The sequence below is a fragment of the Mustela putorius genome, unplaced genomic scaffold (genome assembly GCF_011764305.1).
Source record: "Mustela putorius furo isolate JIRA1106 unplaced genomic scaffold, ASM1176430v1.1 tig00000129_pilon_pilon_pilon, whole genome shotgun sequence".
NCBI lineage: Eukaryota > Metazoa > Chordata > Mammalia > Carnivora > Mustelidae > Mustela > Mustela putorius.
In genome coordinates this window covers 7,969,484-7,997,482 of record NW_025421290.1, presented here as the reverse complement: position 1 = coordinate 7,997,482, position 27,999 = coordinate 7,969,484, and the positions used below count along the sequence as shown (strand labels likewise).

General features: G+C 34.6%; 1 protein-coding gene across 4 annotated transcripts in view; it reads left to right on the top strand.

Moving 5' to 3' along the window:
* Nucleotides 1-27,999, top strand: part of DDHD1 (DDHD domain containing 1) — an 83,225-nt gene that overhangs the window by 26,020 nt on the left and 29,206 nt on the right. For 2 of the 4 annotated variants that reach the window (XM_045069527.1, XM_004739314.3), the window contains exons 2-7: nt 4,949-5,122; nt 12,292-12,393; nt 14,302-14,430; nt 15,707-15,854; nt 21,834-21,940; nt 27,156-27,262. In XM_045069527.1, coding sequence (XP_044925462.1) covers nt 4,949-5,122; nt 12,292-12,393; nt 14,302-14,430; nt 15,707-15,854; nt 21,834-21,940; nt 27,156-27,262 — 767 coding nt within the window. The remainder of the gene's footprint in view (nt 1-4,948; nt 5,123-12,291; nt 12,394-14,301; nt 14,431-15,706; nt 15,855-21,833; nt 21,941-27,155; nt 27,263-27,999) is intronic. The other 2 variants (XM_045069537.1, XM_045069532.1) reach the window with 1 other exon arrangement.

The window sequence follows — 27,999 nt, the reverse complement described above, 5'->3', positions numbered from 1 at the left end:
TGATACAGAAAATACAACTCAACATCACACATTCAAAGAACTGTCCTTGTTGACATGGACTGCACAGCGACCATCAGCATTATCTTACGTATCATCCAGAGCCTGATTCATGGTAGACATTCAGATATTATGTAGATGAATAAGTACCTAACACAACATCAGTTATGTGAAGAGGTAGTGAAAGAAAGATCATGAGCTTATAATTAATTCTAAGAAGCTCAGAGTTCATTTAGTAGGGAGTGAGGAGCCATTAAAGAATTTGAAGTATTAGAATAACATGATTTGTGGTATTTTACAAAGGTTCTCTGGAAACTCTGTAAAAGAAGGATTGAATCTTTCTCTAAAAAGAAGAGAGTAAGTTAGGGGGATTCATCTATGTGTGTGCATGAACACATCTACTTACACAGATGTGTGAGCAGGCATTTGATGAGAGATGAAGTTAGGGATACTACATTTAGAAAAGAAGTTCCTGAAATAAAACAGGTAGAAATGATAAGAATGTGACCTTAGACTGTAGACCCAATGAGTATGAGATGAATTTGAAGGTGATTTAGGAGATTGTATAAAGACTGATTAACGTCTGGTTATGAGAAGCACTAGAGGAGGAGGCGTCTTGGGTGACTGGTTCAATGCTGTCAGCACACCATTTACTGCGACAGAATACAAGTCGAGTAACAGGTTTGTGTTCCGTTTTGTTTTCCAGGAATCTAGTATGTTCCATGGCTACTTGGGATTCTTGTCATTGTGATGTATCTGCTAGGAGACATTTAGTTAGCAGTTGAATATTTGGACAAGATAGAGGACTGAACCGGAAAGATGATATTTGATAGCTTACTTGTAGGATTTGAAGCTTGGGTAAAACTCCAAAAACATATATCAGAAGAGTATTTGTTTAGATTTATTAGGCTAAAGAGAGGAAAAGAGTTCAAAGTACAGATGTTTGCTATAAATTTGTTTTTCTGTTTCACTCTGGTTTTTATGGGGAGGCATGGTCGGCTCTGGTTTGTAAGTCTCATAATAGACTGTCAATATAAAATCTCCCAAATTACTTGTTTTCAAATTACCAACACAGCTAAATAGTCTGTATTTCTTGGGGAGAAGGCTAAAAAGGATTTTTCTTTCTTGAGAAGGTTGTGTTGTAGAGTAGAAGCCTAGATGAACATTGGAGTCAAAGTTCGGCAGGAATCCTGCTTCTCATATTATTTAGCTATGTGCCTTTGGGCAAGTTATTTAGTTTCACTGAGACTTAACCTATTTATTTGTAAAGGTGCAGTAACTATAGTTACCTTTTAAGATTATTATATATTTTCTTTTCTCTTACTGCTTTTAAAATTCTCTTTTATCACTCTACTTTGCCATTATGATTACTATGTGTCTTGGTGTGGACCTCCTTGGGTTGGGGGTTTTCTGTACTTCCTATATCTGAGTTTCTGTTTCCTTCCCCAGATTCAAGAAGTTTTCCACTATTATTTCTTCAGATGCATTCTTTGTCCCTTTTTCTCTATCTTATCCTTCTGGGATCCCTATATTTGAATGTTATTACACTTAATGGTATTATTGAGGATCCTTAATCTATGTTTATTTTTTCTTTTTCTTTTTTCTTTCTCCTGTTCAGCTTGATTGTTTTTCATTACTCTGTCCTCCAGATTGCCAATCCATTGTTCTTCCCTTTACTGTACTGTTTATTCCCTCTAGTGTATTTTTTATTTCAATTATTGAGTTCATCTCTGACCCTTTCTATGTTTTCTCTTTGCTGTTGTTCTCACTGAGGTTCTCAACTCTTTTTTGAAGTCCATTGACTATCTTTATGACCATTACTTAAAATTCTCTAGCAGGCATATTACTATCTCCATTTCATTTAGCTCTCTTGTTGTGTTTTGTCCTATTCTTTATTTGGGACATATTTCTATATCCTCATTTTGTCTCTCTGTTTCTGTGTGTTAGATAAATCAGCTACATCTCCTGCTCCTGACAGTAGTGGCCTTAAGATGAAGATTCCTTTAGTGCCCTGCAGTGCAGAGTCCCCTGTTCACCAGAACCTAGCACTTCAGGTGTCTCCTATGTGTGTTGTGTGTACCCTACTATTGTGGTGAGCCACATTGCATTTAGTCCAGTCATCTGCAGTGACTCCATTTGCCTCTTGCAGGCAAGGTTAGGCCCTTGTGTTGTTAATGGGCCAATCTGGGGCTGCTTTGACCTGGAGTGGAGTCAGACCAGGATTTTGTCAGAGATGCAGAATCACTGAACTGCTGGATATTTTCTCTTTGTTGTCCCCAAGAAGCTTTTGTTAGTAGGTGGGACCTGCAGTCAGACCACACATCTGGCCTCTGTCTACTGCTGGTGCTACAGTGCGACTGGTGTGTGTGTGTGTGGTTGTCTTCCCCTCTCCCTGGGGCAGGGGTTACTTTGGAGCAGTTCTAGCCTCTGTTGGGGCTACTTGCACACTGCCACACTTTTTGGACTGCTTCGAATGGACTCCTGCTGAGGGCTTGTTGGAAGAGGCAGGTCCACAGGAAAGAGCTCTGTTAACAAGGTAGGTGGGGAGAGTTCCCAGTGGTTTTCCCAGATGTCTTTGTTTCTAGGCTGGGGAGATGAGGAGGCAAATGGCACCCTCCAGCTCCTTTGTTCTTGGAGAAGACTCCTAAAAATCCCCCTCTCTCCAGCATACGTTCTGAGATTCATAAATGAATCTTCTCCAAGTGTTTTTTAAACTGCTGTTTCTAATCTGTATCTCAGTGGGGCTTTTTCTAATACTCTCTTTTCAGCCAGGGACTCCCATTCTCTCCCTCTCTGGCTCTTCCAGAGCCAGGCCCACTAATTTTTTAAAGTTCCAGTTTTTAATCCCCACTGATTGTAAGAACTTGAGATGTTAGGACCCTGTGGTTTTCAAAGCTGCACAATATGACGATCCTCTTCCCAGTGCAGGTTCCCCATGCCTGGTGAGGTGTCTGCTCCTCTGTCTTTCTGTGCCTACCGCATCACTTCCTCCTGTGGACAGTCTCCCAGTCAGTTTGGTTCCCAACCAAGTCTCTACCCTTCCTACCCTCTTCGATGTGCCCTCATGTCTACATTTAGCTGTGGAGTGTCTCCAGATTGTTTTCTGGGTTATTTACACTGATGTGGTTGTTACCTAGTTGTATCCTTGGCATGAGGCGAGCTTAGGATCCTCCTACTCCATCATCATCCCCAGAAGTTTCAGGAAACTATTAAATATTCCAGCCAAATAAAAAATTCCTCAAACTTGTGGACATACTAATAGGGGCATTGACATAAGAGGGATTGATAAAAGGAAGGAAAACAAACAAAATAATGGAAAAAATGCAGAAAGAAATAAAAAGCTCGAGAAACTGTGAAATTCCATATAGAAAAAGGAAGACCCAACATATCTACAATTAGAGTCCCTGAAGGGGAGAAATCACTGGAGCCGAACTAAAGACTAAACCATAATCCAAGGGAACTTTTCAGAAACAAGAGAAAAATTGAGATCTATGTATTAAAAGGGCCCACCAAGATTGATTAATCCTGAATAAAGAACTCTGAGTCAGAAACTATTAGACTTTAAAGGCAGTTTTTTTTCTATTATCTGGGGTAGAGTGAGCAGGGGATCACTTCACTTAAAAATTTTAAAAAAAAAAATTAGACTTACATCAGACTTCTCAAGAATAATATAGCAAGGAAAGCTAGAATAACATTTTGAACAACTCAAGGAAACAAAATTTAGGCTTAAGATGTATCTGTAGTTCTTTTTGTTCACAGGATATATCCTAATACATATATGTAAAAATTACTGTGTTTTAAACCCAGTTGAAATAATTTTTCTGTATATGATTAAACCACCAAATCTCTACATAATTAAGTTCATTTGTTTTATTTTGCTTTTTATTTTTAGGTTTGTTATTTCCATTTTATTTTTACTTTATTTCTTTACAAATCTTAAAGGATTCAAAATAACATAACTAACAGTTCTGGTTTATTTTTAAAAAATAAATAAATAGGGGTGCCTTGGTGGCTTAGTCAGTTAAGTGTCCCAACTCTTGATCTCAGATCTCAGATCTGAGACCTGAGTTCAAGTCCTGCATTGGCCTCCACACTGGGCCTGGAAGGAAAGGAAGAAAGGGAAGGGGGGGAAGTTTGGAAGGAAGGAAAGTATTAGGCTTATAGAAACAGCATTTAAATCTTTATTTTTTAATTAATTTATTGTTTTAAAGATTTTATTTATTTATTTGACAGAGACATAGCAAGAGAGGGAACATAAGCAGGGGGAGTGGGAAAGGGAGAAGCAGGCTTCCCGCAGAGCAGAGAGCGGGGACTGATGCGGGGCTCAGTCCCAGGACTCTGGGATCATGACCTGAGCTAAAGGCAGACACTTAAGGGCTGAGCCATTCAGGTGCTTCTAGGAACAGTATTTAATCAAAGGAATGTTTACAGTTATTTAAGAAAACTTTCTACTCAATTTTTTTCTAAAATGGGTAAGGAATTTACATAATTAAATATATCAGCTATTCCTATATTCTAACTGGGAATCTATAACCTTCAAGGCAACTCTAAAAAAGTAGAACACACTACTACCACACACTCTAGTTCTGAAATACTTCTGGGAACGTATATCAGTATTTTCTTAAACATTGGAACTATTACCAGCATCTTGCATGAACTTGTCTTAACCCCATCATCTACTAATTTGGGGTACTCGGGGCCTCAGTTATAAGGATAACAGCTCATCTACCTTTCTAATGACAAAATAATTTTTGCATAATATCCAATATAAATAAAATACTGTAAAAAATATGCACTGTGCCTTAAAATCTAAAATTTAAAACTAAATGAGTCTTCTGAGCCATGGAAGTTTTTGTCACAGTAGTAACAAAATATAAAAATTATAGTTACTATGTCTCTCTCTGGGACCCTTGGATCCTAAAATGTATAATTCTGTGTTTTCTCTTTTCAGAGGCAGATAAAATTCCAGTAATGCGTGGACAGTGGTTTATTGATGGTACTTGGCAGCCTCTAGAAGAAAAAGAAAGTAATTTAATTGAGCAAGAACATCTCAGCTGTTTTAGAGGTCAGCAGATGCAGGAAAATTTTGATATTGAAGTGTCAAAATCCATAGATGGAAAAGATGGTAAGACCAATTAATACAATTAATATGTTGTAAACCAAGTAAGTTCTTGATAAAGTTTAGAGTAGTTCTTAATTTTGCATGGTAATTCATGAGTGTTAGAATTTCTAAAATTCCAGATTTAAACATTTGATTATTTTAGAATTTAATACTGCTATGAATTTCAAACTGTGTTTATTTTACTTAATATATGTGTTCATTGGCATGACACTAACATGACTTACTATTGTACAAATTGTTAAAGGTTCTGTGAATTAGTCCTTTTCAGTAGTTTGTAATTACCAGTAAAAATTGAATCTACAAAAAAATCTGTCATTATATCAAAAGGGCAGTTTTATTAATATTTTAACGTCAGTTCTTTTCCTGAAGTTTTAAAAAAAAAAAAAAACAAAAAAACCTTAATTTCCTTTGAATGAGTACCTTTAGGTTGTTTCCATATTGATAACCACATCAACTTTTACTTTGAAGCAGTCTACTCTTTATATTCCCTTACTCAGCATTTGCATTTGTTTGCAGTACCTTAAAATATTTATATCATAGCCAAGATGGCCATGTTTCATTATGTGTCTGATCTTGAGTAAAATTCAAAATGTGTGGTAAAGTTAAAAATACTTCTATTGTTCCATTTACTGCAGGCAGTGGGATCAGCTATTCTGGTGAGTATAATATAGGTAGATTAGAATTTGTAGATTTTTCTAAATATTTTTTTCTAAAAAGTATTTCTTCATCTATACTTGCCTTTATTTGGGAGGTTTCTTGGCAAGCCCTGTTGAAACTAGCGAATTAAAATATGAGTTAAGTGGGGTTTTTTTCCCCTTCTCATAAAACATCTTTAAAGCAGAAAAACTCAGTGTTGATCAAGTAATTCACAGAATGCAGCTTGAAAAAATTAAGTGGTTAGAAGTAAAAAAAAAGAAAGAAAGATGGGATCTGGAGGGAGACAAACCATCAGAGACTTAATCTCACTAAATAAAATGAGGGTTGCTGGCAGGTGGGGTAGGGGAAGGATAGTTGGCTGGGGAGAGTATATGCTATGGTTAGTGCTGTGAAATGTTTAAGCCTGATGAGTCACAAACCTGTATCCCTGGGGCAAATAATACATTATATGTTAATTTTTAAAAAAGTAATTGTTCACATGACATAATGGCAAAACAGTAAGCTTTAAATTGGCTAATTTTTTTTCTTATTGTTAGTATCAAACATCCTAAGTTGTCTTTCTCTTATTTTTTCTCTCTGAACACACACACACATACACACACATCACAAGCAAGGAAACTATATAGCTTAGTTCACACCAAATTAACATATCTTCTGTGTCTAGTTGATTAAAAGTCTACATAACTGAGGAAAGTTGTGGCTCATGATCACTACCAAAATAAGATTGCTACTGGATAAGGCTGAATTCTAGATTTCTTTCTATTAATTCTCCTTCAGTCCTCCCTCAGAAATGGCAGTTCACCTTAACAAACCCAGTTTAGCCACCTGAATTCATTACTATTAGTAGGGGAAAAAAATCCCAAGAGCTTGGAGGAGAAAAAGGAGGAGTATAAAAAATAAAAATCTAAGTAGATTATTTCCCTTTCTTGTACTGTATTCAAAACATTCTTTTTCCTCTTACTAATTTAGTCAGTAGAAGTTAGTTACCAGCTCTGTTTCATCTCTAGACCCATCTATTTGGAATCTTATTTTTATTTCAATGAAAATTAGAATCTGGTGTGTCTTTTTTACTTCTACTGCGTGTCAAAATGTTAAGTATAGCAGGTTACTTCCATTTTCTTCACAGTACCCTAATTTTAATGTACCAGTCATTTAAAGAAGTGTAATAAAGAACATGGTATATTTGTGTGAGTAGACTTTTAGTATGCCTAGAGTGTCTGTGTTGATTCTAGAGAATCAATTTAGGATATTATAGTAATATTTTTTGCTAGCTTTAAGGATGTACTTTGGTAAAATTCTCATTAGTAGCAACAAAATTTTTAAACTGTTGGAACATTTTTGCCTTGTCATCTTTCAAAATGATGGTTCTTTAAGGTTCATTAGAAGAAAAATTGGTTTTTTAAAATGCACTGTGGCATATAAGTAAAGCTTCAGCATATTTTGTTATTAACAAAGATTTTAAATTCAATGTGGTATATATACTGTTGTCATAAATTCACAGCCATTTTAGATTTTATTCAGCTTTATGTAAAACATACATTTCTGTGTTAAGATGTGATATTTGACTTTGAAGATTATGGGAAATTTTGTAGTGTACTTGAAAATTATCACTTGTCTTAAGAATATTTGCTGTCTAAAAAGCCACCATTGTTAAAAAATCAAATTTACCATATCTACAAAGATAAAAACATAATCTTTTATTTTGCTTCTTACTTCCAAGCTTCTAAAATTTCATATCTCATTAATTCATTAGGGTAAAAATATCTTTTGCACCTAAATTTTCTCATGCACATGTGAGAAAGCCTTGACTCTTCATATTTTTAGGAGGTTTTCAATGTTTCCATGTGCAGATAGTACTATGCTAGGCACTTTTGTGAAAGATACAGGGTTTTGAACATCATGAAGTTTTGGGAAAGACAAACCCAAAGATGAGAGTAGTTACAAAGAGTTAAGTATAATATAACACAGTAAACAGTGAATACAGAATTAGATATTCTGCAAACAGAGTTGGAATACAGGGAGTTGGAGATCACAGTGCCATGAAGTTTTTAAAATAAGACTTTCTGGAAAAATCCCACTTAATAATTAAAAACATTTTAAAATACTATATCCAGGAACTCTTAAGTGCTCTGTGGAATTATTTTCCCTCTGGAATTTCTAAGAAACTAAACAGAGCTCTTGCCTTGAAGGACATTAAAATAATTTCTTTTCTTTCTGACCTTATCTGTGTTTTGGTTAGGGTAGCTAATGCCACAAATAAATTGGCTTTTTAAAATATTTTCTCCTTGTTAATTTTCCTACTAATCTCAAAGTGAGCAGTGAATAGATTGAAAGTTTAGCATAACTTTTTTAGCATACATAAAGATAACCCATAAAAATGTCATGACTTTTTGTGATTTAGATACTTGAAATTTTATTTTCTCATAGAGTTGCAATAAAAATTGATTCTCTTCCCACCCCACCTTAGCAGCCTAACAAATGGAAGTCTAGAGTTTCACTGGGGATGAATTCTACAAATAAAATCAGCACTTCAAATAAGTAATTTTGAAAATACCTGAATATAGTACCAGAGTAGTGTTTGACTCACTTTATTGATCCAAGCAATAATCAGTTTTAAAAAGATTAAAATTTTTAAATGGGTTAGTCCTGTACTTCACCCCACCCAAAAAATGTATAACATCAATCCAATCATGAGAAAACATCAGATAAACTCAAATTGAGGGACATTCTACAGAATAACTGATCAGAGCTCTTCAAATTGTTGAGGGGTCTAATTATAACTAGATAAGAGGAACACTTTCAAAATGTATACCAATTCACTGTGATGTACACATTAAATATCTTACACTATTGTCAATTGTACCTCAATAAAGATGATTTTTTTTTAAATGTCAAGGTTATGAAAGAAAAAAAGTCCAGTTGGGGCATTAAAATAAAATAGTGAAAATTTTTAATTAACCCAAAAGAAATCAGGAAGGAGAAACAAGAAACAAAATACAAATGGAACAGAGAGAAAATAAATGTGAAATGGTAGGCCTAAATTCACCCATGTTAATAATTACAGTAAATGTAAGTACTAATGCTCCAATTAAAAGGCAGAGATTAACAGATTAAGAATGTGAAATCTAACTATATGCTATCTGAGAGTCACACTATCAATATAAAGTCATAGATAGGCCACTGTTCAAGATATTTTAGGATACTGTGACATCACAGGTGTTGGCGTATCTTTTCTTTTTTTTTTTTAAAGATTTTATTTATTTATTTGACAGAGAGAGAGATCACAAGTAGGCAGAGAGGCAGGCAGAGAGAGAGGAGGAAGCAGGCTCCCTGCTGAGCAGAGAGCTGGATGCGGGACTCGATCCCAGGACCCTGAGATCATGACCTGAGCTGAAGGCAGCGGCTTAACCCACTGAGCCACCCAGGCGCCCCGGTGTTGGTGTATCTTGAAGGACTTAAAACATTTAACAATTTGGCATGTAAAGTGTATATTCCTATCACTTTTGCTGGGCAAGAATATCCCAAATTCTGAATACAGAACTGCAAAAGTCAAAAAGGCAAGAGGAGTAGGGGAGCTAATCCTTTCTAACCAGCTTTTCTTTTCCTCCCTCTTTGGTGACTAAGAGGATTCTCCTCTTCTAGCTTTTTAGTTATTACTTTTTATAAATTTACCTAACTTAATTTCTCTGAGCTCCAAGAAGGTGGCTAGGGGTTTTGTCATTACAGTTGGCATGTTTGAGATGTCAAAACTGCTTTCCCTAAAGTTGAGATTATCCAGGTTACCAGCTTTTAAAAAGGAAAAAGTCATTGAGTTGTTCTATTCTGGGAATTAGTATGTCATCAGCAACCCCCTTTTTTGATACTCTTTTGCTTTCAGAATTATATAATGAAGAAAATCCCTTTAAGAGGAGAAGAATTACTATGGAAGTTTATTAGAAATGTTTTAATGCCTTAAATCTTCATTGCTATGTAAGGCTTTGGTATATAAAATAACATTTTAATTAAATGTTAGCATTTAATAAGTTAACATTTTGAGTTTATACATATGTTTGCTAACATAAAAATTCCTAACTAAAACTTCACATTTTAGGGGGAAAAATTCACTAATGCTTTTTAGCATGTGAATTTCATTTAATGGGGATCCCTGTTGAATTGATAGTAATACTTTCTGTCTCTCTTGTGCTCACGGTACTACCACTAATTCTGTCCTTTGGGTTGAAAAACATTAAGCTTTCTAACTATGCTGTGAGATATTATGACAAATAGAGCAAGTGACTTTCAAGTGAAAATAAGAATTTGATTTGAGAGGAAGGTATAAAGTACCTTGCCTATTTGATTTTGTGAAACTATTTTGAATAGAGGCGTCTGGGTGGCTCAGTCAGTTAAGCACCTGCCTTCAGCTCAGGTCATGATCCCAAGGTCCTGGAATTAAGTCGCTCAGTGGGGAGCCTGCTTCTCCCTCTCTCTCTCTGCCTTCCACTCTGCCTATTTGTGCGCTCTCTCTCTCTCTCTCTCTCTCTCTCTGTCAAATAAATAAATAAATAAATAGAATCTTTTAAAAAAAGAAAATGTTTTAAACAAATATGCTTTTCTATTTTTAGTAAGTTGGGATATTTGTCTTTTTTAATCCCTAAATCATACAGTTCCTTTTGAAAGAAAAGCCTTTCTTTTTTATATCTTGAGTAGCTTTCTGAAAGTGTTTATATAATTTTGAAGTATAGTCAAAGGTCCCTATGTATTTCAAGTGGATTTATAAATAATTGCTTATTTAAAATGTAAAGACATTTTATATTGGTTTATAACCAGCAATATTTAATAGGGAAAATGTTGATTTCAGGGTTATCTACTGATTTGCCAAATATCAAGTCTATGTCTGGCTTTATGTTGGCTGTTCCATGCTTACCAAATGTCACAGCATACATTTTTACTAATGTCTTTTTTTTTTATTATTTTAGTTTTCTTTTGATAAATATAGATTTGGTTCATGTTAGTTTTACTAGTGGATATATAAAACCTAGATTTTGTTTCTTTGAATAGTAAAGTCTCAAATTTATGCCAATTTGATCTACTTTGATATTTAGCTTTTTCCTAATGAATTTTTTTGTTTAAAAATGTTTCCTGCAAGTGGTACTTCTACTCCTCAATAACTAACCAGAAGGCACCTTTGAAAAGAAACTTTTTCAGTGAAGAAAATTGCTTCAGTTGTCATTTTCTACCTCTCTGTAACAATGAAATGTTTTTATAATCTTAATGTTACCACCCAGCTTTTAAATTCTAGTTTGTCGCTATCTAATTACAGATAGTTGTAATTATTAAGTGCCTTGTGAACATTTCTCAGTTACCTTTATTGCACAAATCTTTGAATATGCTTCATCTATACATACAACAGATTTTTAAAATGTATCTAATACTGCTCAACAGGAATTAAATATACCCATATTTGAGCAGTATTTAACCTTTGAATGTCACATTATTGTAGAAGGGAGTGAGGATGAAAAGGCAAATGTTTTAGAACATAAATTTGAACGAAGTCATAAAGGTTCTGTGGTTCATTTCCTGAACTGTTAAGAAACTGCTTTATTTAAAAACAAAGAAGAAGAAGAAGAAGAAGAAGAAGAAGAGGAGGAGGAGGAGGAAAAAAAAAAAAAAAAACTTATAAGGTTCAATTTCAAGTGGATTTTTTTTAAATGCTTATTTAAAATGTAAAGAAATTTACTGATATGTAACTAGCAATGTTCAACAGGGAAAATGTTGACTTCAAGGTTGTCTACTGATTTGCCAAAAATCAAGTTTATGTCTGGTTTTATGTTGTCTGTTTCATGTTTAAAGATGTCACAGCATGCATTTTTCTAGTGACTTTTTTCATCATTTATTACTAATGTTCATTATTTTATCACTAACCAGTTAAAAAGCTTCCAATTTTATTTATTTTGGCAAAAGTTTCATTTTAAAATTCTTTTCACAGCTTGAACAGAGTTGTGAAAAGAGTATTTTGTTTCTGTGGGAAGCTTCCATTATATACTTCAGTAATAGAAGGCATCTAGTGGAATGTATATTGTGATATTTTCTCAGGAAAACTGCATTAAATGTCTAAAATGTTACTTATTGCCTTCTTAATTTGGACACCAGCTGTCAGCTAATTTGGTGAAAGTAAATAACCTTAGTATTGTGAAGATGGGTTTATATATCCCTTATGCATACAAAAATACCAGACCTATTTTTTATTCTATCTGTGTAAAGGCATTAAATATGATGATCACATAGTTGTCTTTAACTGATAAATTTTAGGTATCATTTGCCTTTTTTTCTTTCAATAAAAGTAGAGCATCTATTTGATAAACATTATTAACCTAATGTTTTGCTTTACTGGTTTTTAATTAGAAGTTATATAAATAAAGCATTTAGAATAATGTTTGTCAAATACAACTCATCTTTTAAAGTTAATAAAACAAAAAGGCAAAATGGCAAACCTCATTTAAAATTTACTTTGAAGCTCAGTGTTTTTGCTTTCTTAGTTGTCTACCACCTCCCTCCCTTCTCCCTCCCTTCTCTGTTCAAATGGAGAGGATATAAGGAGAGTACAGATGCGGCAGGTCTTAAACGAAAGCGTTCTCAAGGTACAGTAATTGTAGTTTTATTTCTCCATGTAGTTATTTCTCCCTGGCTTATAGTATTCAGCATTTAAAGCATAGAAGTTTTTAGTTTTTTAGAAATGTGTCCATTGTGCTATTTTGCTTAGAGTTACCTAATTATAAGCAACATAAACATTTCTAAATAATGTGTGTAGTCCAGTAAAGGGATATTCACCCAATACTAAGAGGTTTTACTTTAAGGCGGTTTGTGGATGATTTTGAGAAGGAACAAAATTTTGTTGGCTTCAACACTATTCTCAATATCTTCGTCCTATAGTTTCAATGTTTTAAGCATATGTGACTCAAAACTATTTTAACAAAGATGTAGCATAGAAACTTTAGATAAAAATGCTTTAATAAAATAGTGGTTTGGATCAGACATAGAAAAGTAAATAATTATTAAACTCTTGCAAAAGATTTTTCTAATTTACAAAAAGCTCTTTTATAAGAAAAGCTGAGTTTGTACATTGTTACTGGTTTTGGGGGTTTTTTTTTTTGATTGAACATTATTAATGTTTGTTACATTAATTGCATCTAGGTCTGTATTCAATGTTAGTAAAATACATCCTGACAGATAAGTGAAATATAAATTGGTTTTTCATAGATTTTTGAAATTACATTTATCACATAACTAAGAATAATTTCCCTGAAATGATTTACTTTTCTATGTGTTTTTAGTAGGGACTAGGTTTTCATAAAAATGACTTACGATCTTAGATCTTGATCACGGCTATATAACCTTTCATATTTAAACTTCAGGTTATTTTCAATTCATCTTCAAATCAGAGTAGTTAGACTCTGCTGGTAATCAGCTTTGTGGGAAGTCACTGAATCTCTTTGTACCTTTGGGTTGCTTAAAAAGGTTTTTTTGTTTTTGTTTTTGTTTTTAAATAAATCAGGGATAGCAATTTTAAGGTGCTTAGTTTTCTGAAGATGGGTATGTGGATTTTTCTCACCTCTATACCAGAGATACAGAAAGGAAAGTTTAAAGCCATCTGAGTATAATTATCAAGTTACGAATGCATGAATATGTTATGACAGTTCTTAATCCACTGCTTCCACAAACATTACTGAATTTGTGACACATGTCAGGCACTGTGCTAGGACGCTGGTGCCAGTGGTACAAAATGTGGTACAAGACATTGTAGCTGCCACAGAGAACTTATGTATTCCTTGAGCACAAAGGTTTGTTTATTTTTTTCCTTAGAGCTTATTTTCACCAGGCATACCTTAGTTATAGAAATGCAATAACCATACTGATTTGAACATCATAGTAGAAAATACTTCTTCAGTATTTTTTTGATATCTTATTAAAACATCTTTCAGCTTTGGATTTCTGTTATGGTAAGCAATATCCAGTGATAATTGGTTTTTATATCCATTTCAGAACTATCCTATATTCTAATCAATTAGGTTGTTCTCATCCCAGTTAAAGATAATTGTTCTCCTCTAGTCTTGTTTTGTCTTGCACTGAGTGAAATTTTCACAGATCCAAAAATAAAATCTGTAGAAGAAAGAAAACTTGAGTTTCTGTGTCAAAGATATTGAGGACGTTCATGAAGGTATATATTATCCCTTAGACCTAAGAAATGGGCATATCACGTGGGAAAGCAGTTCTCTAATAATCACAACATATTGACTACATGTTACACATTAAAATTATGGTGGTTAAGCCAGTTATTCCATGTCGTTGAAACAAGTTGATATTCCCTATAGAATGGTTTATCATTTATAAAATAAAGTCCCTGTCCATTACTTGCTTCACATCAATATGTGTTTTCAGCAAAACAGTTTTTTATTAAACAGAGTTAAAATACTGATTCAAAAATCTGTGTATTATAATTCTTCACACAAATGTGCAACCTTAACATTAATTTTTCCTTTTTGCAACAGCTGTTCATAGTTTCAAGTTGAGTCGAAATCACGTGGACTGGCACAGTATGGATGAAGTGTATCTTTATAGTGATGCAACAACATCTAAAATTGCAAGGACAGTGACCCAAAAACTGGGATTTTCTAAAGGTAATTGTTAAATATTACTACAATTTGTCAAAATTTTGAAAGAATCTCTTTCTCTTACATTCAAAATAGACTATTCATATTCTATTTTTAGTATATTTTAAAAATGCCTTAAATTTAATGACAGTTACTGCCCCGTTAAATGAAACTTTTATTAAGGCGATTGAGTTCACATGTATTCATCAGTGGTAATATAGTTAGAATGATCTGACAAGATTAATAAATATCTTGTAGGGGTGCCTGGGTGGCTCAGTGGGTTAAGGCCTCTGCCTTCGGCTCAGGTCATGATTCCAGGGTCCTGAGATCAAGCCCCACATCGGGCTCTCTGCTCAGCGGGGAGCCTGCTTTCTCCTCTCTCTCTCTCTGCCTGCCTCTCTGCCTACTTGTGATTTGTCAGTCAAATAAATTAATAAAAATCTTAAAAAATAAATAAATATCTTTTATACGTCTAGAAACACAGCAGCAATCAAACCTCAGGCAGTGATGTGAAGTAAAACATGGCAATTGAAGGTGAAAACTAAAATTTTATGTTGGATTTAGTGAAATGGAAGTCATTGGTGATTTGGATAGATTGAGAGGGCAGAAGACAGATTGGTGTGGGTTGAAGTTTAGGTAGGTGAAGAATGGAGGCAGTGAGATGAGACAACTTTTTCAAGAAGTGTGACTAAAGGGAAGAAAAGAGGAAATGGTACCTGAGAAAGATGTGAGAGCATTACTAATACATTTTTCAGAAATTTTTGTTAAGTCTGATATTAATCTTTTTTGCTATTCCATCTTTTGTTGTGACTTCTTTGGTAACAGATGTGCTTGAATATCTTCTTTATGTTTACTAGTCATTTGTATTTGTTTTGTGAATTACCTTGTATGTTTTGCCCATTTTGCTATTTGAATGGTTGTCTTTTCACTTTTTGGTTAGTAAACTCTCTTTTGTACCTTAGTAATTAACTAGTTTTGCACATATACTGCAAAATTTTTCCCAGTCTGTCATTCACCTTGTATCTTTGCTTCATGGTATTTTTTTGATAGAGAAATTTTAAAAAATTTTTTGTGTGTTCTATCGTTCCCTCCTTCCTTTTCTTTTTTCCTGTTGTTTCTGGCTTTGGCATCATGTCCATTATATCTGAGCCAGTCAAGATACATCTTCTTACAAATTTCATCCCCACCCACTCCAGTGAAATTTTTTCTTAATATTCCTTTTACTTTATTATTTCTTTCAATATATTGTCAAAATGCTATATCTGGAATAAATAGTAAACTTAGAACCACAATTTTTCTACAGCATCAAGTAGTGGGACCAGACTTCATAGAGGTTATGTAGAAGAAGCCACATTAGAAGACAAGCCATCACAGACAACCCATATTGTATTTGTCGTGCATGGCATTGGGCAGAAAATGGACCAAGGAAGAATTATCAAAAATACAGCCATGTGAGTCCTTTGATGAATACATTCTCCCTCTAGTCTAGAATCCAAACTTTTGTCTGGGGTATAACAGAGTGTAATCATTCCACCACCTGTTTCTTCAGTGCCAGCTACTCTAATATCTCTTACTTTATGGATGGAATTTCTGGACCAAATTTTGAGAGTGATTGTGTCCAGACGATGGTAATAACGATGATATTTGAATTCTTTTTCTTCCACAGCATGGAGAAGATGAAGGACAAGAAAGTGTTTTTAACTTACTAATTTACATTAAACTAAGGTTGAACGCAAAGAAAAAGGCTCTTTTCAGTTTTTATCTTACTGTTTGAACTGCAGAAACTGAGAATAATTGTGAAGTTGCATAATTATGAAAAAAACTAAGAATCATTTAAATTGCCCATCAGCAGTTTAACCTGGCCATTTAATTACTACCGGGGGAAACCAAACTCTAAATTTTACACAAACAACAGTGGATATTTTACCAACACGCCAGGTATATTATTTACCCCATTAATTTATTTATATTCATCTTTATTCTAAAAAGTCCAACATGTTATGGGGGTGGAGGATGTTTGTGTGTGATGAAAAATGTTAAGGACTGTGTTGAAGAGAAATGTTAGGGTTAAAGATTCCACCACAGGAGCGCCTGGGTGGCTCAGTGGGTTAAGCCTCTGCCTTCAGCTCAGGTCATGATCTCCTGCCTGCTGCTCTGCCTACTTGTGATATGTCAGATAAATAAATAAAATCTTTTTTAAAAAAAGTTTCCACCACAAATTTGGCTCTAACCTAGCAGCCATTATTAAGAAAAATCTAATCAGGGCTTTCTGCCTGGCTCAGTCTGTAGAGCATGCATCTCTTGATCTCAGGGTTATGAGTTCAAGCCTCATGTTGGGCATGGAGCCTACTTGAAATTTAAAAAAAAAAAAAAATCTAATCATATTTATGTGATGAAAACAAACAGTTGTTGGTTCAGAGCACACTTGATCTGGTTCTGAGGCTTCAAGTAAATGTGTTTCTTAAGTCCTTTAGAGCACATACTGTGGGATACCAGGAGCTTTGTCCTCATCAACATCTCTATAATAGTGCTATGTTGAGTTTTGTTTCACCTTTTATTGTAACACCTCTTAAAAAAATGTCAACTGATGTTGATCAACGTAAAAATACAGTTCAGCTTTTAAAAACTTTGTCAGATACTGCCAAGCCACCCTAACTTCTGTCAGTCTTCATAGCTTATATTACATTCCTGTTTTGTTTTTTCCTCCACCCTCCATTAGTCTCAGTGTTTCTCATGTAGTCAAGACCTATACATTTTGGAAATGTTCTACCATTTTTAGTAAGGCAAATCTGGGGACATGACCAGTCTTTCTCTCTCCCTTCCTCCCTCCTACACAGCTCTCTTCTTCCTCTTCTTTCCTTCTCCTTTTCCCCTTCCTCCATTCCCTACAATCTTTTTTCATCTTTTTTTCTTTCCTTTTTTTGAGTCATTCCAGTTAATTACAACCAAGCGATTTAAAAGATATACCTGCTTGCCTAATCATTATCTACACGTGTGACTATTTGAGAAGTAGGATAATGATCCTGTGGAGTGCAGGACTGTGGAAGTTTACTAGAGAAAAGGACAGTATTATATGAAAATGAAGTGTTTTCCTGAGTTTATAGCTCAGTCAGGGTTCCTCAACTCTATCAGTTTTGACATATTTGATCAGATAATTCTAATTATTATGTCAAAATGAAATACGTAAGAACTATACAGTCATCAAACATAAATATGTGAGTAGAGTAATATTAAAAATCTTAAAATATGGTCTTATACATTCTCATACTGTTAAAACTAAACATTTGAAAAGATGGCAAAGAAACTTAAAAATGCATTTATAACCCTTATTGGACTATCTGCTGTAAAAGAAATAAAACAAAAAAGGAACTTTTAGACTCTGGGTAATGAAAGAGGTCATGCCTTCAAGTCTGAAGTTTTGGCTATCATTTATTTTCAGTATTGTTAAAGGAAGCAGATTTTCCTTTTGGCAACCTACAATGTATTTAGACATTTTTAAAGGCAACTTTGGGGCTATATAATCAATAAAATGTAATCATATTGTAAATAATGCCTTTTAAAGTATATTAGAAATGGAGATAGACTTTTTAAACAAATAGTAGTAGGATAGCTAGATAACCGTAGGAAAAAAAAAATAAAATTGGGTCCTTTTCTCACACTCAGATAAATTTTTATTGGATCACATTTAAATGTAAGAAATGAAGTCATACAAGTACTATGCATTTAAAAGGTGGAATTGAGGAGAGTTTGAATTCTTTTACACTTTAGGAATAGAGAAAACTATCCTAACTATGACTTGATCCAGAAACAATAAGGAAAAATATTGATAAATATTTTCCCCAAAAAAGCTATGTTGACGAAAACATAAAATAAGACAAACTGAGGGAAACTATGTGCAGCTTATATCACAGATAAACAATTAATATCCTTAGTATATAGGGAACTTCGAAAAATAAAGAAAAAATATCTGGCTACCTTTTAGGAAAATGACCTAAAGAGGTGAACAGCTAATTCCCAGAAAAGGAAAGGCTCAACCTTGCTCATCAAATGTAAATTAAAATTGCACTAAGATGCCATTTATTGACATGAGATGAGCAAAAATCAAAATTTGACAGTATTCTCCTTTAGCCAGACTATAGGTGATAGGCATTCTCAAACTGCTGGGAAACTGCAATGAAGAAGAGAGAATGAGGGAATGTCTGTCAAAATTATATATGCATTTATTTTTCGATCCAGCAAACTTAACTTCTGGATCAAGAATAATACCAGCAAAAATATTTTTTAAAGATGTATGCCCAAAGCTAATCTTTGCAGCATTACGTGTAATGGGAAATTACCCAAATGTGCATCAGTAGGAGACTGGTTGATAAACTATGGCTGTTTATATGATGGGAACTATACAGTTGTAAAGCAATGAGGTGGCTCTTTGAAAAGATTGGTAAAACTAAGAAACCTGCAGCTAGACTGACCAAGAAAAAAAGAGAGAATTCAGTTTATTAAAATCAGGAATGAAAGAGGGGACATAATTACTGACCTTACAGAAATCAAAAGGATTATAAGGGATTACTATGTATAATGCTGTGCCAACAAATTAGATAGCCTAGATGAAATGGACAAATTCCAAGAAAGATACCTGCTATCAAACTGATTTGATGATCAGTAAGAAGATATAGATAATCTACATTGACCATTTAGAAAATAAAGCATTTGAATTAATAATAAAAAAAAAAGCTTCCTTCAAAAAAAAAAAATGCTACCATAAGGAGAAACAAACAAACAAAACCCCTATAGACCAGTATCTCTTATGAACTCAAATCAATTTTCCTTATGGACACAAAAATCCTCAGCAAACTGAATCCAGCAGCATGTAAAGATTATACACTATGACCAAGTGGAATTTATCCCAGGAATGCAAGTTTGTCTGACATAGTTTTTTTAAAAAAAAATCAATCAAGAGTAACAGAACAGGGACACCTGGGTGGCTCAGTGAGTTAAACCTCTGCCTTCATTCAGCTCAGGTCCTGATTTCAGAGTACTGGGATTGAGCCCTGCATCGGGCTCTCTGCTCAGCCGGGAGCTTGCTCCCCCCACCCCCCGCCGCCGCCTGCCTCTCTGCCTACTTGTGATCTCTATGTGTAATATAAATAAATAAAATCTTTTTAAAAAAATTGTTAATAAAAGGAAAGAATTAACCACTCACCCTCCTTTTCTCAGTTCATAAACTATTGGGTTGTACTACAAAGCAGCCAAATATTTGAGGTGAGAAAATTTCTCTTTCTAGAAGTATAAGCTTTATAAACAAATAAGGAGTGATGCAATCTTAATAAATTAATCAATGTAAATAATGATCATCATAACTGCTAGTGTCACCAAAAAGAGATGACCACATTGTATGCACTAATGAAGTAGTAGTCTTGTCAAACAGTAGAACTTGAATGTGATCAAGCCCCTATATCTCACTAAAAAATTACAGGAAATAGAAGACAAAGAACATGTTAAACAACACCATGAGGTTGGCAGTCATTAAAAATCAGACCCTGATGGGGCGCCTGGGTGGCTTAGTGGGTTAAAGCCTGGTCTTGATCTCAGGGTCCTGGGATCAAGCCCTGCATGGGGCTCTCTGCTCAGCAGGGAGCCTGCTTCCCCCTCTCTGCTGCCTTTCTGCCTACTTGTGATCTTTGTCTGTCAGATAAATAAATAGAATCTTTAAAAAAAAAAAAAATCAGGGGCACGTGGGTGGCTCAGTGGGTTAAAGCCTCTGCCTTCTGCTCAGGTCATGATCCTAGAGTCCTGGGATCAAGCCCCGCATCGGGCTTCCTGCTCTACGGGGATCCTGCTTCCCCCTCTCTCTCTGCCTGCCTCTCTGCAAACTTGTGATCTCCGTCTATCAAATAAATAAATAAAATCTTTAAAAAAAAAAATCAGACCCTGATGAACTCTACAAGACAAAAATAAATTACAAAACAATCCCCCCCTAAAAGAGGAGTGAGGGGGACCTATAGATTAAGAGATGAATAAGAGACATATCCACCAACTACAGTGCACAGACATACAGTAGTCCCCCACCTTATCTGCAGTTTCTCTCTCTGTGATGTCTGTTATCCGGTGTCATCTGCATCTGGAAGCAGGTGATAGTAGCCTAACACTGTGTCACAATGCCTACATCATTCCTCTCACTTCATCTCTCTGTAAGGCAATTTATCATCTCATGTCATCACAAGAAGGATGAGTACAATGCAATAAAATTTTGATAGACCACATTCATATAACTTTCATTAAATTATAAGTGTTCTATTATTAGTTATTGTTATTAGCTCTCACTGTGCCTAATTTATAAACTCTATCATTGGTGTGTATGGGAAGGAAAAAAAACGTATAGATAGGGTTCAGTACTATCTGCAGTTTCAGGTAGCCACTAAGGGTCTTAGAATGTATCCCCACATTTAAAGGCACGGGGACTCTTTGGAGCTCAATTCGAACAAATGTAAAAATATATTTTGTGTTATAAAATAACATTTCTAGTCAACTGGGAAAATGGGACCACTGAAATTAAATTGTTAAAAGTTTTGGTGTGATAATAGTACTGAATAGGTTATGCTTTCCTTATGTTTTAGAAATAGCTACTAAACAGTTTACAGGTGACATGATGTGACATCTGGGATTTGCTTTTACAATATTGGGACGCCTGGGTGGCTCAGTTGGTTAAGCAGCTGCCTTCGGCTCAGGTCATGATCCCAGCGTCCTGGGATCGAGTCCCACATCGGGCTCCTTGCTCAGCGGGGAGCCCGCTTCTCCCTCTGCCTCTGCCTGCCATTCTGTCTGCCTGTGCTCGCTCTCTCCCCCTCTCTCTCTCTGATAAATAAATAAAATCTTTAAAAAAATAAAATAAAATATTATGGGAGAAGGGTGCTACTATAAAGGCTTAGTGTGAGAGAATTTGGGGGGATGATAGAACTAGTCTGTATCTTAATTGTGATGCTAACCACAAATCTATACAACTGACACCAAAAGGAAAAAGAACCCAATTCTGCTGTATCTTAATTTTAAAAATAAAATTTAAAAATTCATATTATGGACAGAAGGAGTGGAGGAATAGATGAAATAAGGCAGGCCATGACTTGCTAATATTTGGAGCAGAATGATGTCAGAAGGGGAGAAATTCATTGTCCTCTCTCTCTACTGAAGATTTATATATACAATTAGAATAAAAGGTGGAAGCTTGTAATACTTGAAATCACAGGTGACAAATTTAGGGAAATATTCAGGTTTCCTAGTATTGTAAATTACTGCATAGTGTAACAATGATTGAAACATTATAGGATGAAGTTAGAAGTGAAAGTGATATGATTAAAGATATTTTATACCATATAAGTACATATGAGAAATTACTTTGATAATGTTTTCTTTTGTTTTTATTTTGTTTTCTTTAGGATGAGAGAAGCTGCAAGAAAAATAGAAGAAAGGCATTTTTCCAACCACGCAACACATGTTGAATTTCTGCCTGTTGAGTGGAGGTCAAAACTTACTCTTGATGGAGGTACAGTTTGTTTAAAAATTAAGTGATTTAATCAGTGACAACAAAGTGTTGCTCATTGGGAACAAAGTGTCTTTCATTTAGTTGTCTTGAGGTATAGTCACTCTTTGTTATAGATTATTTAAGAAAATCCATTGACTTTATTTTTTTATCTTTTTTATTAACATATAATGTAATTTTTGTTTCAGGAGTACGAGTCTGTGATTGATTTTTAAAATAATTATATTGACATATGTTGATTTAGATCACCATGTAGATTTCACACATAGCCCAGTTTTCATGCGTGCCGTCTGTAGCTTAGGGGACAGGGCGAGGGGGATAGGGAGCATGTGGAGGGAACAAAATATTGTCTCAAGTTTTTGACAGAAAGTGATTTATTGACAACCTTAAAAATATTTGTGGTCCACAGTTCCATATGAGCTTACATTTTCTTTCTAATAATTTTCTTTTCCTATATTTGGAAGATAAAAATCTCAGGTTTTTTGTTTTCTTTTGTTCTGCATTCCCTGGGCTGGTGAATTATAATCTAACATAGAGAAATTATACAGTATATTTGTTTAAATAAAATCATTTTTGTTTGCTTCCTTAAAGAGTTATAAGCTAAAATATGCACAAAGTTGTGACTTTTTAATCTTTAAACCATTAGGATGGCACGTTTCAGTTGATGATTTGCATAATCTGGAAAATGAAAGTGGTGTTCTAAACTTGACATCAGCTGCTGTTTGTGGGCTTTTCCTGTGTGCCTGGAACTCCATAGTTCATTCTGCATGGATTTTCTCATTTAATTTTCTCATATGTCTTTGAAATATACCTACTTTGTTTTCTCTATTTTACTGATAAGGAAACAAACTCAGTGAAAGGTTAATGAGTTTAACTAAGAATGGCAGACAGAATCTAGATCTGTATGATACCAGAGCCCTTGTACATCACAGCACTAACCTGCCTCCCTGGATGGTTTCCAAGGATTATTCCAAGCCTGTGATTCTATCTCATAGTCAGTTAGGAATGTCAGCTTTAGCTTATGAACCTAAATGGTATCCGAAGTTGTAATGAATTCAAAAAAAAAAAAAAAAAAATTGCTAGTGATCGAAGAAGCAGGAGCTCACGTATAAGGTTCTAGTGTAATTAACACTATCTTTGGGCTTTTCCCATTTACCCAGATAAATTTCTGAGGCTGCTCAAAAATTTCTGAGGCTGCTCAAGAATGTAGGCAGTATGAATGAACTAATATTTAATAAAATGGAACCTATAATTTTCCGTCAGGTTTAAACTACTGTGATAGACTCTCAAGGCATTATGTTAAGCGAGAGAAACTAAAGGAAAAACACCACTGTTTCTCTTCCCAACACTTCTGATAACAAAAGTTATGGAAGTTTTTTCCCATACCAACCATTTTTCCAATTCTGGGTGTCCTGCAGTTTAACTCAGTTCTGCCACAAACTCCCCAGAGAGAGTGCAGTCAGATTCAGGACTCAGACCCACAAGACTGCCCCCTGCTTCAGATGCCTTCACACATTCCAGATTGTCACTTGTACTTCTGACTGATGGCTGTAAGTTGGGTGAGGGGGGGGATCCTGTGACCCCATCCTAAGGTTCAATAATTGACCAGGTTCACAAAGTAACCCACAAAACTCAGGGAAGCATTTACTAGTTTAAAGTTCACTAGTTTAAAACACATTTACTGATTTAAAAGGGTGTTACAAAGGATACAATGAAAAGCCAGATAAAGAGATAAGTAGGGCAAGGTATGGGGAAGGGGTTTAAGGGAGTGTTTAAATTTAAAAGGGCATTTTTTGGGGGTGATGGAACAGTTCTGTATCCTGATTATCCTGGTAGTTATGCAAAAGCATATATGCATTAAAACTTGAGTGTAATTTTACTGTTTGTAAATTCAGAAATATAGATAAAGGGTATTTACCGATCATTGTCCTCATTAGTATTCAAGGGATAAATTTGTTTCCTTTAGAGTAGGAACAAGCTAAGGATGTCTACTCTTACAACATATACACAGTTTGAAATCTTAACCACTGTAATGAGATAAGGAAAAGGAATAGTTTTAAGGGATGGGAAAGATTATGTTTTCATTTACAGGTCTTATCATTATCTACGCAGAATATACAAAAAAAAATAAGGAAAAATTAATAGAAATGATAAGGTAGTTTACAACATTGTGAAATAAAATATCTATATGCAAAAATAACTACATTTCTGTATGCCAGCACAAACTATTCAGAATAGCATAAAAATAAAAGGTACCTAGAAATCTAATAAAATATATTTATATTAAAATTTTAAAAAAGATATTCAATATAACTTTTAAATATATAGAAATTTCATTTTTGTAAATTAGATGGTTCAATATCTAGAGATATTAATTCTCCCAAACTGATCTATAGATTCCATGCAATTCCAATCAAAATCCCAATAGAGTTTCATAAAACTTAACAAGCTGATCCCAGAATTATTATAGAAAGATCAGAGGCCCCAAAATAGCCAAGATACAGAACAGGAGGGTGGAGAGGGTGTCATGTCCTGGTAGATAACTGGACTATTTTTAAATTTTTAATATATAAGACAATTTAGATTGGCATGAGGATAGGCAAACAGAGCTGTGCACCAGAGTAGGACCGCTCAAACAGATCTGTGCTTAGTTTGGAAACCTGATGTATGACAAAGCCGACATTACAGTCTGAGGTGAAAGGATGGCCTGTCCCATAAATGGTGCTTGATAACCACTTACTGTAGGGGGAGGGGAGTGAACATGATTCATACGTCACATTCCAGAAGATCAAACGCAAAGGCCAGAACTTTAAAACATATTAGAAAAAATATATATATGGCACAAAAACACAACTATAAAGTAACATTGGTAAGTCTAATGAGATTGAAATTAAGAATTTCTTTTTTCCTCAATAAACAACATAAAAAATGAAAGACAAGCCACCAACAGAGAAGATGTTGCAACAGAACAACAGATATAACCACCAAAGCTTTAATATCCAGAATAAAGAACAGGAAACTTAAATGGAGATAGATAGGCAGACACGTACATACACATAAATGTATATATATGTGTGCGTGTGTGTTTTAAGATTTTATTTATTTATTTGACAGAGATCACAAGTAGGCAGAGAGGCAGGCAGAGAGAGGAAGGGAAGCAGGCTCCCCGCCGAGCAGAGAGCCCGATGCAGGGCTTGATCCCAGGACCCTGGGATCACAACCCAAGCTGAAGGCAGAGGCTCAACCCACTGAGCCACCCAGGCACCCCAATATATGTGTGTGTGTTTTGTAATATATATTTTTAATTATATATTTTCATATAATATAAAATGTACATCTCTCCTAGTAATCAAGGAGATGCAAGTTAAAAACACAATGAAATATCTTTCAGCCTTCAGGCAAAAATTTAAGAAAGTGACAATACCAAATATTGGTGAGGATGTATAGCATTGACAGTTCTCATTGACTACTGGTGGGAGTGTGAATTGGTACAATCGCTTTGGAAGATGGTTTGTTATATTCTTATAAAGTTGAGTGTGCACATGCCCTATGACACAGCAGTTTCATTCCTAGATGTATATACCTTAGAGAAACTCCTATACATGTGTACCAGGAGACATGTGCGATAGTTATTAGCATAATTTATATTAGCAAAAAACTAAAAGCAACCCAACTTTTTTCCAAAGGAAAATGGGTACATTGTTATAGACATGTGTGAAATACTATACAGCTGTGAAAATGAGTGGATTACAGCTATATGGGTCAACATCAATGAATCTCAAAGGCACACTATCGGTAGTGAAATAGTTCAATATACATAGTGTTCAGAAACAGACAAAATGAAATAAAATATTTAGGCTCTGTCACATAGTAAATGCTATAGAATTGGCTAAAGTTATTAATATTAATGAACCTGTAGTAGATTTATAAACCTGTAAAGCAAGAGTGTAGCTCCAGCTTCTTATTGATGGTTACTTAGGGAGAGGCGTGTGATCATTTAGGGGGATATACTGTGAATTTCAGAGATACTGGCGGTATTCTTACACTAGATGGCAGAAATATGTTTTCCCATATATAACCTGTTCTCTCAGATGCACATATAAAATTTCTTTATATGTATGTGTTTTCACAGTAAAAGCTTTTTTTTTGGAAATGCATTAAAATGCACTGAAACTTTTCATATCAGTATGGCATTCACGTCTTTCACTTTTACAATTTAAAAATGGGTTGTGCTACCCATATCCTTTCCATCATTGAGAGGACTTCTAGCTTCTGCTTGAATCATTGTCATTATTAGATTGTCATTATTCCAGTCATTATTAGATTGTATTAAAGTAGGGAATAAATAAAAACAAACTGATACAGTGAAAAACTGGAAGATAAAAGAAGCTGCACTAGACTAAAAATACAATCCTTCTCCTGCCTAAATGTGCTTTCATTTTATGATGTTCATCCAAGTATAGGGCTTCTTTGTCTTTCTGTGGGAAATGCAAAGTTTCCTCTATCTCAGATCATTTCATTAGGCATTTCAGAGAACAAGCTTCCCAAGATAGAATTTCCATGGGTTAGCTCTAATTCATGAATACTAAATTGTTTGCAGTGCAGTGTACGTGACTTTCTTTTTTCAAAAGCAAATTATACCAACTTGACCTTGTTTACTGTAGAGGACCTTTGCTGATCTGCCTTTGTGTGTATTTATAATTTTGCAGCTTTTGCCTGTAGGACCTTGGGTTCACTAAAGAGAGGTGTATGTAAAGCATAGGGAAGCTTTTTAATTTGTTGCTGGTTTGCTACCAATGGCGGTGAGCATTCCACATGGGTATTGCCAGGCCTAAGGTACAGAGGCCAAAGAAGAGAAAGGAAACAGAAAAAGAGGTACAGGAAGAGTGAGGTTGTGTCCCTTAACACTTGTTCCAAGAACAGAGATGGCCTGCTTTTGCTCTGGGTACCCCTAAATGTCATGCAAAAGCCAGTACATAAGAAAAATTAGTAAATCTTTATAGATTTCATAATGGCTTTCATCCTTAATGTTCCTTTTCTTCCTGTGTCCCCTTTAGTCTTCTGTTTTTGTTTTTGTTTTGTTTTTGTTGTTTTTTTTTTTTTTAGCATTTTGCAAGAAGGGAAGGTTCATTAGAGTCAAAGCCACTCTTGAATTTTTAAACATGAGCTTAAACAAAGATCTTCTGTAAGTTTAATTTTTTTTTTTTTTAATTTGTAGACACTGTTGATTCCATTACTCCTGACAAAGTACGAGGTTTAAGGGATATGCTGAACAGTAGTGCAATGGACATAATGTATTATACTAGCCCACTTTATAGAGATGAAGTAAGTATCATGATTATCTTGTTACTGTTGGTTATTTTTTAGAGTGATATGTGTCCTGAATTTTAAATTTTCATGTGCTTTTTTAATATAAGCAAATGAGAATTTACAGGAATCCATTAACTTTTAAATAGCCTGCATTTAATTGTAAATTTGATTATCTCCAAACTACACATTGGGAAACCCTTAATAAAATGGATAATCTTGGAAGTCGGAGATTAGTTAGAAAACAGCTCTTTGGAGGTGCCTGTGTGGCTCAGTCGTTTAAGTGTCTGCCTTCGGCTCAGATCATGATCCCAGCATCTTTGGATCGAACCCCACATTGGGCTCCCTGCTCCACGGGGAGCCTGCTTCTCCCTCTCCCTCTGCTGCTCCCCCCCTGCTTGTGCTTTCTCTCTGTGTCAAATAAATAAATAAAATCTTTTAAAAAAGAAAACAGCTCTTCGAAAAATACCAATTTTCATAAATCTTATTAATTATGACTAATTATTATCCTCACGAAAAAGTTTTAGACACTTAGAAATTTCCTTCAAGTTTTTTGTTTGTAATAGATTTGCTTTTATTGTGTCATTTCTGTAGTAAATTTGTTCTTAAATAGTAATGTTGCTGATGTATCACAAAAATAACCCTGGGGTAAGAGTAAAAATTTATTCAGAGGGATGAGGGACTCTCCACTGAATACATTTTGTCACTTTATTGGTAAGAGAAAAAGAATTCTGTTTCATAGAAATAACCTTGTT